General features: G+C 47.4%; 1 protein-coding gene and 1 long non-coding RNA gene across 2 annotated transcripts; one reads left to right on the top strand and one right to left on the bottom strand.

The window, feature by feature from the left end:
• Positions 1-1,484: 1,484 nt before the first annotated feature.
• On the bottom strand, positions 1,485-12,064 carry LOC126543271 (serine/threonine-protein phosphatase Pgam5, mitochondrial-like). Its single transcript, XM_050190404.3, has 5 exons — positions 11,830-12,064; positions 9,916-10,094; positions 7,542-7,756; positions 5,391-5,521; positions 1,485-2,216 (listed from the first exon to the last, which is right to left on the bottom strand). Exons 1-5 carry the CDS (start codon positions 11,979-11,981, stop codon positions 2,066-2,068), a joined length of 828 nt encoding a protein of 275 aa, XP_050046361.3. The 5' UTR covers positions 11,982-12,064; the 3' UTR covers positions 1,485-2,065.
• Positions 12,065-13,837: 1,773 nt separating this feature from the next.
• On the top strand, positions 13,838-16,868 carry LOC140216735 (uncharacterized). The gene is made up of 4 exons (XR_011893404.1): positions 13,838-15,562; positions 15,638-15,696; positions 16,701-16,777; positions 16,858-16,868. It is a non-coding gene; the product is annotated as an uncharacterized lncRNA (long non-coding RNA).
• The last annotated feature ends 1,178 nt before the right edge of the window (positions 16,869-18,046 follow it).

Genomic DNA, 18,046 nt, shown 5'->3' with positions numbered 1-18,046 from the left:
TTTACGGAAAAAGAAGAGTTCAGATTTCATCAGCAAAGCAACTGGGGCATACTGGTGTCACGGGCCCTGATCTGGCTCTTGTGATATTCAGATGGCGCTAGAAGCAAAATATCGCGTACTCTCCGAGCGCACTCTGTATACTTAGTTGCTGGCTATTTTTACGTGTTCTAGGCATGGAGAGGTGTCATTTGATGCCATTTTCATGCTCATGTGACATCTACAAGTCACATCACCGATGCTCCAAACCAGCTGACCCTCTGAAGGGTGTTTTACTGTGTCTATAACACCCTTAAACCCTAGCAAAAAGGCATTTCCACAAACCGGAGCTTCCATTCTGTGAGCGCAGTGAGTTGCCATAACACCATTTTCTACAAAGGCTGCAACACATGCCATTAAACCCATTCCTTAGAAGTCACCCATGCACCTTACTATTGACCTTGCACCTTGCTATTCCAGCGAATAATCACAGGACAGCTTCATCTAGATAGCGAACCACTAAAACGTAGTAGTTAGTTCATGAACTAATAGAGGTCACTAATACCCACTAGGTAAAAGGTGGAAGTGAACCTTGGCTGGCAGAAATATGTGAGAAAAATAATTATGGGGTTTTACGTGCCAAAACCACGATCTGATCATGAGGCACGCCGTGGTGGGAGACTTCGGACCACCTGGGTCTCTTTAACGTGCACCTAAATCTATTTACATGGGTGTTTTCACATTTCGCCCCCATCGAAACGCGGCCGCCGTGGCTGGGATTCGATCCCGCGATCTCTTGCTCAGCAGCCCAACACCATAGCCACGGAGCAACCACGGCGGGTCAAGGCCCAGTCTCAAAGCGCTTACTGTTGAGAGGCAAGAATGCGAGAGATTGGCACGTGACACACTCGTTTAAAAGAACGACACGAGGGAAGCATACGCTTGCGATTGCGATTGCAGCCTTATGGTTAGAAGAGAATTGGGTTGTTGTGCTGCAAGGCGGAGGTTCGATCCCGCCATCGGTCAGGCATTTCCTGACAACGTTACAAGACGCACTTCACCCACTTTGGAGGCATCTAAAGGAAAAACTCGAGGAGTGTTTAGCGTGTGTGAGCGTGCCACAGTGTGCACCAGATCGCAAGTGTGTGTATATATATATATATATATATATATATATATATATATATATATATATATATATATAAACGTCACATTTATAACTGATATCGTGCGAAGTAGCCCATGACGAACTCGCGCATAGCTATGTCATTCTAAGTATGCTGTCTCTCGGTGCTAAGTTCTGGCCTGTGCATGGTGTGACAATGGGACAATGAATGAAACATGCGTGCTCCATACAGGGACTGCTAACGTAAAAGAATTATTCAACTCGTTCGATAAGTTTTCGATGATGTTGCCATTTAGGCTGGAATAGTCATCATCTCTCGCTTCTCTCTTCCCGCTTATACAACCACGCCAATAATCTAGGATCCAACCATTATCACATCCTTCGAGTTGCTTACCACTCACGAATACGAAGCTTTACCTTCGCTTGCTCCCTCGGCGTTGCCGTCATGAGCCTGTGTTGTCTGTTTTGTCTGCGGCGTTCCCGTCAGTGTGAGAGCCTCCTCGAACACAATTAGCGCCCACTGGAGCTTGCGGACACCTTAGTGTGTGCATGCGTGTGCGTGTCTCGAAATCTCCTCGCCTTCCCACGGTTACTTCTTTTTCATTGACAGTCGTGACGATGTAGAAAATCGCCAAATATGAACACGTGCTCGCTGTTCATGAACGGATATTTAACAAAAGAGGTCGTTATGATGTTAGTCAAACTTCGTGCGCGAAAGGACGCTATATCGTCGTCGTGTATGGTATTGCGTAACTGACACTCTCTTATATATCGATATAAGTGCATCGCGAAATAATGTATTCAGGTGCCACATACGATATGGTCAGCGGAGAACAAAAAAAAAGCACACATTTCCGCGACAATGAGGTCGCGCGTTCGAAATCTTGAGGTGTTGACAAAATTTCAACAAGTTTGAAGGCGGCTGAGCCGGTGAGGTATACGAGGGACTTTTATGGGGAGACCCTAGCTGGCCGTGATGAATTCCACGGGTAGGTGGCCGTGGTCGCCTAGGGCGCGCAGGGTCACCCGTCCCGAGGGGGCGATCTTCACCACCGATATGCTGCAGTTGGCCAGGCTCATGCGGGACCAGGCTTCAGGGTGGATCTGCAGGGCCCTGTTGTGCAGATTGGGCGGAAGCACGTGTGATCACCAAAGTGCCAGAGTGTGTTGAGTGCGTGGCGTCGAAATTTTACACAGTGGATCTGTTATTGTGACTGTAAAGGTGTAGAATGTCCACTCAAAGCACCTGCTCCAAATGTCCACGAAGATCTATAGAGCTATTTAAGATGGCGATTATTTTAATAATCTCAACTTATATTAATTTACTGAGCAAAGGTTGGCGTTAGAATTTTTTTTCGGTGCATCGCAAATTCGCAATCATTTCCGCGTGCCACCTACACACCGAGACGCTGGCGTGGATGTACGATTGGCTGAAGCCGCTCACGCGACCCTTCTTCGAAGAAGCTACCAGAGCAGGAGCATGTAAGCGGGGGAAGGTATATCGCTTTGCTTGGCTTCGTGCAGTGTTCGACACAATGTAGCTAAGAAACATCAAACTGAAGCTCCTTCTTCACTGTTTTGTGCAAGTGAGTGGGGACAGCGACTATTGCTTATTCTAGAAGCGTACGGTGAGGGGCTGGTATGACATTATGAGAACCAAGAAAAAACTGCGCAAAAAAGGACAAGACAAGGAAAGAACCACACGACACGGGCGCAGACTAACAACTGGTTTAATGCACCAACGCCTCTTTCCCACCAACAACAGAACGCATGCGCACCAGCCACAAAGACAAATGCAGCTATCATGTGGTCAAGCCTAGAAACGCCAACTCCTTGCGGTACAAATGTATGGAAGCTTCGCTAACACATTTATCAGGCCCTAATCTCGCGATTTCAAAGGCTTCGATTACTTCGCGCTCTTTCTTATCCCTTGCGCGTCCGACAATCTTAGTCCTGCCGAAAAGTGGGGTACAAGCATTCCCGTCATGCCTGCAGGTCTTGCAATGCTTCGGAAGATGCTGTCCTCTAGAATCATCTAGGGAATTAGCGTGTTCTAACAATCTAATATTAATGCAGCGTCCTGTTTGCCCAACATACACGTTGCCACAACTCAGCGGAATCTCATAAATGACATTCGCTCTACAGGGCACAAACTTGTTCCTGTGGTTAGTGCAGCACTCGATTTTCTTTTTTCTATCAGGTCTAACTAAATTGCACAGACTAGACAGCTTGCAAGGTGCCGAAAAGAGAACCTGTATGCCGAATTTACCCGCGACTCTCTTCAGGCCATGCGAGACCCTGTGGACATAGGGCATAACTTCATACTTCCTCCTCTCCTGTGGGTCCACCCCACGAGGCTTTGAACTTAATCGGAAGGACTTCAACAGGGACTCGGCAACAGCCCGAAGAAGGGCCAGCGGAAAGCCGGCCGACCGAAGGCGATCAGCTTGGGCATCAAAACTGGACTGAACCTTATGAGGGCAGGACTTCACCAACGAAGCCCTGAGGCACGTTGACTCTTTCCTTGTCTTGTCCTTTTTTGCGCAGTTTTTTCTTGGTTCTCATATTGCTTATTGTATGACCAGATGTCTTGCCACAAACTGTGTAAGGAGCAAAGAAAATTTCATGGAGGCAAAGTAGTCTACAGGATGCATATAGGCCGACTGCAGACGGACAGAATTGATCCTTATGAAGAAGTGCTGCTGATGTGCAGTGCTACTTGCAACGTGATATAAAACATTCCCTGGCGGGTTGGCGGGCTAATTATTGATTGATTGATTGATCGATTGATTGATTGATTGATTGATTGATTGATTGATTGATTGATTGATTGATTGATTGATTGATTGATTGATTGATTGATTGATTGATTGATTGATTGATTGATTGATTGATTGATTGATTGATTGATTAGCTCGATCTAAGCGATGACTGTCAATAAGCCAGTCGATCTTACTGATTTATTGAAAACATCAGGTGGCTCGAACATTGTTTCATTGATTGATTGAAAACAGTGCTGGCCGATTTCTTTATTCAATGATTAATCAACTGAATGAGCTCGACCGACTTTCACAACTTGTTTTCATTAGCATGCGCTGAAAAACGTGCTCTCCCTAATTCTCATCTGGCACACTATAGCATAGAGCTGTTCCAATCTGTTTCTATTCCATTTCTGCCACTATAGCCATGCACGATTGACCAAATGCTTTTCGGACCAACCCCACTTCACCTCTCTCACGCGACGTCACTAAAACTGTTAAAATTCCCCATGTGATATGACGTGTACACGTTAATTACGTGTGATTAATCCGAACAAAAAGAAAAATAGTTATTTCTGATCCTGCGCTTTGTGGCCCCCTCCCCCCCTCAGCCGTCCGCTAATGATAAAAACCTTCCGAGCTGCGCTCACTTCACCTGTCTGTCACACGACGTGAAAGAAAAAAAAAAAAGAGGCGAGTACTCTCCACGTCAAAGTGGTGCGTTTGCACTAAAGATGCATTAATATGCGGAACTGGTTTCTTCTTTCTTCTTTCTTCTTTTTTTTTTTGTCGGAATAGCCGGGTACTGCGCCGCTTCGAGAGGAAAGAAAGATGGCTTCACGCTGATTGCTCTAGCACTGGCTACTCGGAGCTGCGGGAAAAGATGGATTTCTTTGCGTATATATATATTTTCTTTTTTGCGTGGCTTAACCTTGTCAAGCGATTTCGGCACGCATACGACAACGCACTACAGATTTTCTTCGCTGAAGATCCGCTTTAGCGGCATTCTTTCACCGATCCTTTACGATGTCGCGATTTTCGACCAGTCACCGCAAGTTGGCAAGGGGAAGCGGACCAATCGCACACTCGACCTTACACCGCCCTCCCCATCTGAATATATATATATATATATATATATATATATATATATATATATATATATATATATATAGCTCTGCCCCGCCGAAAATCTCTCTACTTCTACTCCTCGCCTCTTGTCAGCTAATCAGATAAGAAAAATATGTCAAGGTAGAAACGTTTTGTGCTTTCAAAGCAAACAAAGGTAACCTTCTATAAGCGAGGAGAGCTTTTGATTGGGATGTTCAAACAACGCTGCGGGTCACCGTCCGGTGCTTAAGCTGGCGGTTACGTAAATTTGACGTGAAGAAATTGGAATAACATCAGAACGCAGTAGTATTACGTTACACGGACCCTAGATGCGGTCTACGCAGTCGGGCACGATCTCGTGCACAGCAGCGAAATGCCGCGGCTGTGCGAACGATGATGGTCGAGCATGCATGGTGACACACCTGCATATGCAGTATCGTATGACGTTGGCGTGGCAGACGATGATCTCGTGGGAGTCTTGCTTCTGGCTGGGCGAAGCGCGGTGAAAGTACTTGCGGAAGCCGGCCTCTATTCGGGCACCATCGGTCAGGAACTGCAACATAGACCGACGCGCACACCTTTGCATTCAAGGGCAAGATCTGCTCACGACTAAACTAAATCGACCGACGCGACGCGACCGACTGTTTTTGATGGAAAGAATAAGCGCAGCACGAGGGCTAAACGAGAGAAAAAAATTCACCGACGATTACGATACTCCCTAATGCGAAATTTGAGCCCAGCTGTATACCGCGTTTTCGCGATATATCGGCTGGTGCGGGCAATCTGTCTCGTACGGCACGTTGAAAGCAAAGCGAAGTATGGCGCGACTGCCTCGCTAATTGGGAGAACGCGAGAGGAAGCGCGTGGTTGACTCGTGGGCGTGATTCACAGCAGCAGCCGCAGACAGACTTCCGCTCATGCAGCGCTTTGTTTCCAAACAGACGACGCGCGCTATTCTGGCGCCATCTCGTAGCCATGGTCACCGCAAAGCCCCTCGAGCGCGGCACCGCGCTTTCCTTCTCACGCTTTCGCCATAACCTGCTCCTCCGCTTTCCTCCTCGTGCTCGCCGCTTTTTTCATCTCCCGCTGCGCTTCACATTAGCTCTCATTTTTCGCTGGGCTTTAATGCGCACATCAATCTATATGCGTGCAGGATCGCTTTCGCGTACCAGCTTAATCGTAATGGCAGGCCACCACATTCAAGAATCGAGCGAATGACATCGTGTTCAATTGCAGAATGGCAACCCCATTATGCCTCCGCAGAGGACATCTGCTCTTAAAGGCTCCCAAATCACCATAAGCTCGAAAAGCGGTCCTGCACTGGCAGCTTTGTACTACTGTACTCTACAACAAACATAGAGACGCAAGGTTTTTTTTATGCGAAATCATTATGTTCCCCATCAAGCGCGGAGAATCCGGCGTCCGTTGTTATCATCCGATATGGTATCCAAACCCACGTGGCCAAGTGATGATGTCACGTTCCTGGCGCTGCAAGTGATGCGGTTCGCAAGGCGAAATTCCACGGTGCACAGTCACGGCGTCGGACGAAGTCCGTCGCCCACTCCCAAAATTGGATTAAGGTAGATTAAAGTTAGTAAGATGGATTAAAGTACATTAAAGTGGATTAAGGTTGGTACAAATTAGAGCAAGGTGGATTAAGGTGGAGCTTTAGTTTGAGGTGATAACTTAGAGAGGTCCTAATGTGTTCGCATTCAAGTCTCGTTAGGAAGCTTAAATGACTGTCAATTTTTTTAATGATACCCTAATAGTAAAGTTATAGGCCCTTGATGAACGATTATGCTACCGACACGGTTTCTCGCTTGCCTGATGCCCTACCTTCTCCACTGGCACTCTCTCCTCTTCGCCACGTACTCTCACTAACTACACGCAGTGCAGCGAAAGTTACGGGTTGCGTCAACACACCAGAAGGAAGGCTCCTCCATTGTCCGCCCTAATCGTTCTCCTCTCGACGCCGACTGAATGAAAGCTTGAAAAAGGGATTAGTGGCGCATGTTGGGCGAGCGCCCACCCTTCTCAGGACACGCAGCTGACTCTCGTCGCGTTGCGGCCTTATCATTCGTTGGCTGACCAATCGAGACTGCTTTTACCCTGGTGACGTCGTGCCTGCCGGCGTCGTAATGTGCAAAGGAAGGACAGGAAAGAAATTCCGGAGAGGAACGCGGGTTTCTTTTTTGAATGTGAGGCAACCGCGAGGCGCCTAGCTCAGTCATTTCCGTAAAGGATGGCCGTCACGGCATACTGCAGGCAGTGCGCATGCTTAATTAAGATGCGTTTAAAGAATGTCGCAGGTGGTTCATTACAGCTCAGCCGCGTCACTCTCGTCTGCCCAGTGGATCGGTGATTCGCCCGTCCTGTTAATGCAGCTTAATATGGCAATGCCCATTTTTTAATATAATCATGACTGACGACCACCAGCAAGCAATACTCGAAGACATACTCCAAGTGTAAGTGTTAAATGGTCAGTTGATGCCGGATCTGAATGGATCAAAGAGTTCACACATATTGACGCACTCGGGAATTCCTGCGTCGCCCGGGTATGCGACATGTAATACCTTGGACTGCGGCTTCCATATTCCAAACGGCGGCTCAGGAGGCATGGGCTCCCCTTCGCGGATGAGCTGGCACTGATAGAGCGGGAGCTGCGGCAGGTGCCGGTGGATGAGCTCGGCCGTTTCGACTGCGCGCGCCATGGTCGAGTGGGTCAGCTGGCAGAAAGGGATGCCCAGCTGCTTGAGCCGCTGGCCGGTCAGGTCCGCCTGCTTGCGGCCTGCACGCATTTGACCACAGAACAGCCTACAACCATACTGCTTGACCCGGACGCGCGTTAACCGACGGGCGTGGTAGACAGTCCGGGACTATATGGACAGAAATCCCTTCGCTGGCGAGTGCCCTACGTTGGCGTCGCCTTGTTTCCTTTAAAATCAGACGAGCACGGCGAACTTGTCGCGTCAGGTGGCCAAATGGCACCTGTCTAGTTACATTCGTGGTCCATTTAAAATGAGGGGGGAGGGCGAGTTTTGTTGCTAATATGGACAATTGCCGCCATATTGCCTAATGGATCCATGCTTAACGTACTTCAGCCAATAGTTGTCGACAAGGCTTGGCATCCACGTGAGTCAGTCACAGCTGACAAAATAGAGAATTGGACAGTGTGCCGAATGCATAGCACCCCCTGGACTTGATGCTCTTAATCGCATTAACGAACGCCAAAAAAGAGGTGTGTGGGTTCGTTGACAGAACCAGGTGAGAACACAGTGGAGGTAACCAGTCAGCAGATGCAAAGTCTGGGTGACCTCTAGTCATGGCGGTTTTTTGACAGCAACGCTTTTGAACCAATAAAAGGTTTTGTTGGTGATGGTCCAACTTTGGAGTGTCAGTTAGTTCGACCATAGACATTATGCACGCGGATGACATTGAGTGTGAGAATCTTCTGTGCGCGTTATCTTTTGTCCAGGGCAAGACTCATGCACCACAGCCGCTCGATGAACGACAATGTACACATGCTTCGAAGTGCGGCACCGTCACTGGTGAACGCGACCGCTCGTATAAGCGGCCGAGCGGTCAGCTGAGGACTGAACGCGCCATCTTGAGGTTCACATAGCTGCTGGACATGGATATATTGGTTACGAGTGCATGGAGAGCGTATGCGACATGCATGGCCTTATCGCGGCGTCAGCTCGTAGTTCTTAACGCGAGCGATGGCGACCAAGTCGGCCGCTTGACCACGCCGGATAAGTGTAATCCTCACTGTACGCATTTCACGGAGCGCGGGACTACACCCAAGAAAGAGACTGCAGACCTCGGGGTCCGACACGGGCGCACAATAGGTCGATATGCTAACGTGGTGAGTCGAACTTCGATTCTTTGTCGGGTGCATGCCATCGAAGAGCTATTCGTTGTATACGTACGTACTGCATACCAGCTAGCTGCATGGCATTGATGTATACACATAGCGATAAATCACCTTTTGGTTGCCCTATATGTGTTGTTTCTTTTATTGCGAGTTTTCCAACTCCGCAAATGCGTGCATGGTTCACCTACAGTTGCCGCCGCCAACGCGCGGTGTAATTTGTAAAGGGTGCTTAATTCTCGATCAAAGACGTGAAACATGCACACGTTTGTGTAAGCAATGCAGTCCTGCCTCTACAATCGTGCAAGAAGGCTTGCAGACATCTCTCTCTCTCTCTCTTTGATGGCAAAAAAAAAATGTAGGGCTTTTGGGATGCTAGTCCGATATGGCTTCTCGATATGGTGCAAACATTTGTCGATATTGAAAGTACGTTTCACCTATACTTTCCCCTTTGCAGGGAACTTAATCTTTTCAGAAGTGATACAATACCTACTGAATTAACGCGGCGAGGCAAAGGTTTTGCCAAAAGGATAGTTTTTGTCACCACCTATGTTATTGAGTGATCAACTGGGTATCGATCAACAATTGCACACTGCAAACCAGTACACGTCCAAGCGCCGTAAACAACGAAAAGGAATCGAGAATGAGTATAGTAGAGCGAAGCTACACTTAGAAAACACCTGGAAGACTCGGTAAGGAAGCCCACCCTGTTACTGTCCTCGGGGGAAAAAGAAGGAAAGAAAACTTGGTGTCGATTCGGGCAAAATATGCTGCCAGCGAATGCGGTTTAGCGTGACTGCTACGTCTCGTCGTTATGGTGGTGACAGATGTGCGAGACCTGTGGCAAATTTTCCATTGAGAAGTAGGAGTACCAGACGTCGAGTTATCTTGGGCTTTGCGCCCTCATTGGTTGGCTAAAAAAAATTATGCACGAACTGAGTGTTTAATTGCATAATGGAGCTCGTTAGAAAAGCGCTGTTCTGATCCCCTTTATGCATCACTTTTCTTCTTTTTTTTTTTTCTCGACGCTGGTAAGAACAACGTTCAGCAAGAACGTTCCTGAAGTAACAGCTTACCAAGTTCTGTAAGCGTGCGATAGGTGTCCGGCTCCTCGTAAAATGTGAAGTCCCCATGTCGAACTAGGTACAAATAGCGTGTTGCGGTCGCCTTTGCTTTCTGCACTTCTTCGTCATAACGACGCTTCTCTTCTTCTGAGGAGTCAGCCGGAGGCTTTGCGCAAGACTCGGGGTCCCGCCTGCAAAAAGAACAAAAAGCAAAAGCTACCTCGTTACAAAACTTTAATAGGCTCGCGTCCAGAAAAGATTAATTCTGTCTATCTGTAAACATGGAACAATACACGTGCGTAATCCTATGCGTTTGCTCGAGGTGGGCGCAGAGTTCAGCAAAGAGGTCCGCGAGTTTCTGCCAGAGCAGTGCACACAATCGGCACAGGTTCACAGAAAGACGTGCACTTGAAGTGATCCGCGGTTGTCAGCAGTCTCTCTGAAGCAAACGTTTCGGCAATAGAGGCTTGTATTCGATCGCCAGGGTGGCAGTCCCAAGACTATAGTCCCTATTGTCTAAATGTTGGCGGCAGAAACATTGCAACCCTACGTCGGCTCCAGAGACAACCCTTATTCGACCACTGTTGACCGCTTCATATAGTCCGAGAAGAGAGAGAATTAACTTTAACGAAACGGATAACTCAGTGGCCTAAGCAGGGGTGACGGTCAATGATGGGGATCACAAAATAAACAAATCCTGGTGCGCCGGCCCTGGCCTTGCGCACCAGTACTTGCGCGCCCAGAGGAAGACCATCGGGCAAAGAAAGGTTGGCATCGCTCGGTACCTTCGCCTTCGGCTCCCGTTTTGCTTGCAGTTTGAGTCGCTCGCGCTCCTCTTCCGGTTCGAGGAATGAGAGGGACTGGGCCTAGGGGTCATGAGCGGGAAAATAATAGCTCGCTCGCAGCACTTTGGGCCGCACCGTTGTTGATGCTGCGCGGGACCCAGTCCACTCGCACGCCCGTGCCGTAATCCCGACGAAGAGAGGCGCACGCGACCTTAATATATTGTGCCCACGTGCTGACTCTAAGCGTCCCCATGAGCGCATTTAGGGAGTCCAAAGAGTCGCTGAATATTCTTGTGAACTCTTTGCTTCTGTGGTCCTCCGTAATTTTTTCCGCATTTTTCGTCAGCAAGACAGAATGACATGTGGGCAGTTATAACGACACGGTCAAAGCAGCCACCTTATAAAGCGGTGGCTTTAGCTACTTCATCCATATTGTGTGGTTGCTGTTTCTCGTTCGATAGACGGAGAGGGTAACTCGACGTGTGGAGGAAGATAGGACGAGGCTACAGGAGGGGAAGGGAAGGCGGAGAGGGCGGAGCGTGCGATTCGACAGCGCTCACAATGACGTTACCTATAGGCAAGGGACGAGGGATGAAAGGAAGGCACGCGCCCAACCAAACCCTAGTCTAGGTGGCATTGACCCAACACAGATGCTAGGTGGAAGAGCAGCAGGGAAGAAATTGATAGGACCAGATTCATTATGGCCATATAGGCAACTATACAAGGTAGATTAGAGGTATTAAGGAAGAAATAAAAAAAATAATTAGACCTAGGCAAAATGTTAGACTGATAAACATCTGTGTTGATTACTGCATTAGCTCAAGCAGGCTAGGCGACTATGTGTCACCGCCTCGTTTCGAAGGGATACCAATAAATCATCATCATCATCATGTGTGCCATGACGCGCGTCATCGCCAAGTAGCGTGGAGGGGTACGAGGGGGCTGGGAAAGTCGCATACTAACACAGAAATTCCGGGAGGGGCACGTGCCTGGTGTGCCACTTCCCGGCTACGCCACTGGTACACGTTTCCACATATCAGCACCGGTAGCGTGTGGTAGTAGAGGGCGTTTAAAATAGTATGTCACTCCTTGTCTAATGAGTACCTGACGAGGCACACGGACCATGCAGCGACCTGCCTACCTGTCCCAGTTGAAGTCCCAGTGAGCAGAGGGCTGGAAATTGGTCGCCCACGAAGCGTGTACTTGGCGTTTCCTGGCTTCTTCGCGGTATAGCGACACAGCGGCCACGCTGCCGCATAGAATGCCCACGGCCTTGGCGATGTGTCCGAGCATTTCGTTGCGTTCACACGCGAAGAGGAGTCTAGGAAACTTTCCGACAACTACGTGGCCACCAAAGGCCTCAAAATCACCGTCCACGGCTAACACAGGAACCTTGTTCCTAATGTAATATCCTAACACTGGCTCATACCCTCTACGGGGGATCAGCAAGAAGCAGGCGGTTTCAAGTGTTTTTATTACAAAAACTAAATTTGCGTAACACAGCGTCGGTTCAAGAGAGATAAATAGCATTTCTTTTCTATTTCTTAAACATTAACACAGGCACCTTATGACAAAACAACGGATGAAGACGTTAATTCTTCTTCTTACAACGAAAGGCATCCAATAACACAATTAGGCGGAACTTGAAGTGACCGTGACCAGCACATTTCCTTTCTGTCGGTTTACTACAAGCTGGTGCATTCGTGGACGAAAGGAAAGATGTATTTGTCTATTGGATAGCGTTTTTATTTGCAGGAATTGCTTCAACACAGGCAATGTCTTCGCATGAATGACGTCAACATATACCACCCAGTATAGGCAACGAAAACACGGCACCTACACAACGTAACTAATAGTATCTGCATTAATGTAACATCGCGTAACGTCAACACATTTAGCATCAACACAAACATTTACATCAATGAAAGTTCGCGTCCGCCGATTTAAAATTTTTGTTGTTATCGTTGTTCTTCGTGCATGATGCATGCATCTGGCGCGCATTGCGTGCCGTTAGCTTGGTGCTAGGTGACGTAAGAAAAATAAGTCGCAAAGTATAAGTTCATTTACACATACAGAACTTTTTTGGCTTTAGCGGGAAAGAATAAAAAGAAAACGTCTGTAAGTTCATTTCACATTCTTTTTTTCCGATGCTCGCGTCAACTAACGGATGGGATTAACACTAGGCGTGACGTGTTTCCTGTTGCCAGTTTTCGCCTAGTGTCCCCTCTAGTTGAATTTCTTTCTCTATAGCTGCGCTATCCCCTCTTTCGTTATCTGCCAGGCATTCATGGCTCGGGCACCAAACCAACTTGTGCTGGTGGGTTATCTTATACCCAAGGATTTTCTGAATGCAGCGTGGGACTCTCCCTATCATAAAGATCCGGCATGCTACCTGAGAGTCAGTGATTGCTACCGAGCGGGAGCCTAACATCTCCTTGGCACGGAAAGCCAGGGCGATCGCCATCGCCTGTGCCGTGTACGGCGAGTGTGTGGTTGCAGTTGAGCAGGACACGAGACCAGCTTCGCTGTCGTTACCTACTGCCGTTAGTGCATATCTGTTTCTTTTTTTTTTTTTTTTTACAGCATGCAGCGTCGGTGAAGACCACCTCGGAATTATTCGCGTACTGTTCTTGTAGATTCTGGACTCGCGCTTGTCGGCGGCCTTGACGGTATCGGGGGATCATCCTTTTGAGGATGGGAGCCAGTGCTATGTTCGCCCGCACTTCATTTGGTAGGTCCGCTGATTCTTCGTTTGTGTACTGCGGGTGCTGGGGGAAGCCCAGTCTGCTTAATATTGCCTCTATGATATTGCTCTTCCCGATCAGGACTTGCTGAGGCGCTCCCGTTGAGACATCCACACTGCCGCCTGCAGTTCAGCAAAGGTATTATGTAGGCCCAGAGCTAGTAGCTTTTCCGGGGCTGCCCCATTTGGGCGGTCCAGTGCTGCCTTGTAGCCAGAAGCTGAGAAGCACAAAACAAGCATTCGAACTGCATATTTGATTGCTAGCCCGCGAGAAATTCATAAGGGCGTTCTATACCGCTTCTCGTTGCATGCGTCCGCAGCGTAATGGTTTCAATAACGGACTTCTGTATTAGAGGGCCTGTGTTCCGATCCTGCTGTCCGACGGCACTAATAATGTTTATTCATTTAGTACACAGTACTTTGTCGAAAGTGACGATTTCACAAAGTCACGAAGCCGCTTGAAGCCAGAAGGACGAAGTATATAGGCAAATCCATGTACAGTGCGCGTCACCCTTGTGTAGAACGCGGGAACGGCGGCCGCCGGGGCACTATGGAGACAGCCAGCGACGTCTTACGGTAGCTTCTGGGCTCGAGATAAGATGCGTCTGGGCGCGTGCGGTCGATCGACGCATCTAATCTCGGGCACAGCGACTACCGTTAAACGTCGCTGGTAAAGCCGCTCCATCCACGCGCCACCGCCGCTTTCACCTGGTCGGCGGAAACGTGTATGGAGGGGCTTTAGTCGCTGGCTGGCTCCGGAACGCCTCGGCGGCCGCCGTTCGCGCGCTCTACACAAGAGTGACGCGCACCGTACTTCTCATGCTGGCTGAACCACCCCGATTGCAGCTCTCGTAAACATTCCAGTTCCAGCGCTCCTATGGGTAGGCCACACAGAGTTACGGCTTCCGATGAACAGCGTGAATACTAGGAAAGTCCAAGGGGACAGAAACGTCAATGTCAACAACGGCGTCGCGCTCGTGCCACAGATGAAAATCCTGCCCGAGATGCCGAGCGCAAGCGCCAAGCCAGGGAGGACCCGGACGTTCTTTCTCAAGAAGCTCAGCGCGATTGACAGGCCCGGCAGGATGAGGGTGTCCGCGCCAGAGATGCCGAGCGCAAGCGACGAGCCCGCTAAGACGACGATGAGCGCCGGCAGGCTGAGGACGCTGCGAAACGACATAAGTGCCACGTGGATCAGTTGGCCAATTTCAAGGGTGCCAACTCCAAATTCAAGCGTCAGTTCCTGGGCCACGCATCTGGTGTATTGGGCAGCTTAAGTGACCGCCTGTGGTATGAAACTGACTTGTATATTTCGAGAATGAAGGACACTGCGAGAAGGAAACAGCCCTCTTTATTCTCCGGGATGTGTTTACCAACGAAAACGTTACGAACTTTAGAGTGTGCACTGCGAAAATTGGCGTGGAACCCATAACGATCTACCACAGCGCCTACAAAATGATTATCACTGCCATTACTCTAATATGATAAAACATCTCATACTTCTATCAGCAGGTGTAGTAAGCCTTGCAACAGATTCGCTGTACTACATTTGGACTAGAGTGTACTAGAATACGTTGGACCATGAGTTGGACGGATGTCCACTTTCGCCGGGCCGTGTTCACGGTCCGGGATCTAGGAATTGGAATCGATCAGACAACGTCATAGATCTCATTGCATTATTATAGTTGGTAGTAAATGCACTTCTAGCTTTTTCCTTGCTTGAACGCGCGAAATTTGCAACGCGAAAATGGCAAGAAATGCGGGAATTTTCACGGCGGACATATTATGGATATATTTATGAACTGCACAGCGTCATCGATATCAACTCAAGTGAGCGCGCTTTCTGGATGCATCTTGCTAGGCTGCTAGCTTGGTTCAGAAGTTCGTGTTTACCGGATATTACTTTGAGCGCAATCGGTGTCTTCGCGATGGTTTTGTGTTCTTCTGTGGAAATTTGTGTATATGCGGTTGTGCTTTGACATATGGATATGAACGGTGCCGACTCTTACGCAAAGAACGATGAAAGCGAGGCGCCGGCATTGGCGTTCAAGTTGCAGTTGATGAACACCGGCCAGTTTGGCAGTGACAAGTTATCCCTTGACGCTATCCGAAAACTTCACCGTCAAGTGCAGTACGCCAGAGCGTCCGGCGTGTGAGTGCCGTTGCAAATTGCTGTGTTGTTTATACGGCCATATTTTCCTTCCAGAAGCCGTTATCTGGACGATTTGCCTATGCAACATCTCAAGGAAAGTCGACATACGTAGTGTAAGCTCTCCGCATGGTTTATCGGTGCACTCAAGTAATTTTCCCTTGGCGTATCACGTGATCGAGGACCTGATTGGGCATGTATGTGTAAACTAACTGTTCATTTTATAGCTGGCAGGTTGGTTAACATGCTCATAATTCCGCTAACAATAAACGCGCCACTGTAAGTTAACTGAAACGATGCATAAAGACCCACACGTTATTGTCGATAACTTGTGCTTGTTTGTGTCCTTGCATTCTAATCACATCTGTGAATGTGTTCACTTGCGCTTGCACTAGCGGTGCTCATAGATTGTGTAGTCCACCAAGTGTATGTTTCGTGGAAGCACTTGGGTATACACACGCTAGATGTTTGTGTTGCATGAATTCGTTTATCAGCAAGAAACAAACAAGATGACAGATATGTTTTTTTCACTCCTGCTATAACGTAAACCTCCGAAGGAAGAAATTGCAAAATTATGCGCGTTAAACCGGTGGTGGGGTAAGTTTCAAGAAATTGAAAATTGTACTCCATAAGAATATCAAGCTATGGGAATAGCGCTACTGTCAATCTTAACACTATTTTTGCTTCTGATGTGTCGCACACTCGTGGGAGCATAACAGAAACTTATTCCACCGTACTTTTCTTTTGATAGCCTTGTTTTCATTTCATCAATCTGTGTTGCTTACTGTACATTACGGATTAGTGACTAGTCAATATAACTAGATACTAAAGAATCTGTGGCTTATACGCTGAGTATTACTGAACATGTTTATTTTTATTTTTTTGTCAAATTATATGCTTATGCTATTCAGCCTCTGCATCATTTGCAATGCTTATCATGACATATCCATACTGCTAGCTCTGAACATAGTTCTGGGCATACTGAATGCATGCATCTAAGCAACCTCATCGCAATGACATTCCTAACATGATCAATATCACATGATATATAGAGGATATAAAGCATATGTACATGCAGTGAAACGACCTGGTTTTTAATCCACTGTGTTTCTTGGTCCAGTATTTCTGCACCTTGTGAGAGCTTGCTGTTGAATCATTTTGCTGAGAAAGGAAATAGCCACGTCGACAGCTTGGATGGTAAGGCTTATGTTTATTTATGAAGAATGCCATTGTGACGCTTTGCTTCAGTACCTAATTCGCATTCCTTTTGCACCTAGGCCTCAACAACTTCTCGAGTGCTGTTACCCACTCTGCCCAGACCTCAAAAAACTGCGAGTATTCTATTATCACTATTATTATGCAGGGTTCCTCTTTTTTTTTCCCGCAAAGGGGCTTCTTTTGTACAGCTGAAAGAGGTTTTGCTGAATTTTATATAATACATACATCAACTGCTGGCATTGCCCAATAGCAAGCATTGATAGTAAAAATGTTACTTTGCAAATTTTTCCTGCAGGTCGGAGAGCCAGCATTTATGAACTTAAAATGTGATTGACTTCTGTTAGTTATACTTTGATGGGTCATGCAAATTTGATTTGTTTGAATCATGCAATGTTAAAATTAAAGGAAGAAATTGCAATGTGCAGTGACTTTTGAACATGACTGAATAAGACACTTAGTTGAATTCACCAGCATTGACTTAATGGAAATCAAGTTTTCCAATTAATGGAAGGCTTGTAACCTTCCCAACTAAGCAAAACAAGCAAAGATTTCTTTTGGAAGAAACAGAATCATTAGATGAGGTTATGCATTCATCTTAGTCCTGAACTCGTATCAAGCTTGCACCGTATGCTGGGCACTATCATTATTTATGCAATCATTGTACTGGGTTTTTCAGAATTATTGATAAGGCTTAAAACATGCATACTTTGGAAAGCAAATTATACGAGACAACAAGTATAGTGTGAAAATAATCAGAATCTATCCAAATTTCGGTGATTATGCTACGAGTCCTTGTGTTCACATTTAGACAGAGGTCCATTAATTCCCAACTGAATGACGAACTTCCGCATTTTCTTTTTCGGGAGATCTGTACAGATGTGACTGAAGGCTCTAAGCACAAAAAAGCATGCCTCTCACCTTCAATTTGTGAGACCTTCTTGTTGTCCTTAATTAAGGGTGCATGTTAAAATTTATCTGAAGCCACTTTCATCTACTTCAAAAGGATTCCGTACTCGTGGACAGCTTTCTGTGGCAACGGAGGCAAAGCTACGGGCACATGCCTGCTTGCACATGTGTTGCCGCGCCAAGTAGTCAAGCAGCGTTGGACGGTGCTTTTGGTTGCTCGGAACAGATGCTGAATCAATGCAGTTTCCACATGCGATGGTTTCGCGTGTTTCTAGACACAGAAGGGAAAAGCCGCGAAATAAGTTAGTCTTTACTCTTAGTGGTGTGTTCTGTCTTATTTAA

The sequence above is a fragment of the Dermacentor andersoni genome, chromosome 3 (assembly GCF_023375885.2).
Source record: "Dermacentor andersoni chromosome 3, qqDerAnde1_hic_scaffold, whole genome shotgun sequence".
NCBI lineage: Eukaryota > Metazoa > Arthropoda > Arachnida > Ixodida > Ixodidae > Dermacentor > Dermacentor andersoni.
The sequence above is the reverse complement of the archived record's forward strand: the minus strand, read 5'-3'. Positions and strand labels throughout refer to the sequence as shown.

Excerpts from the sequence above, each read along its gene's own strand:
- LOC126543271 (XM_050190404.3), bottom strand. The coding sequence starts at position 11,981 with ATGCTCGGACACATCGCCAAGGCCGTGGGCATTCTATGCGGCAGCGTG. Across the intron at positions 5,522-7,541 it reads TATGGAAGCCGCAGTCCAAG|TTCCTGACCGATGGTGCCCG; the intron begins GTATTACATGTC and ends TCTATGTTGCAG. Across the intron at positions 2,217-5,390 it reads ATACGATACTGCATATGCAG|GGCCCTGCAGATCCACCCTG; the intron begins GTGTGTCACCAT and ends TCTGCACAACAG.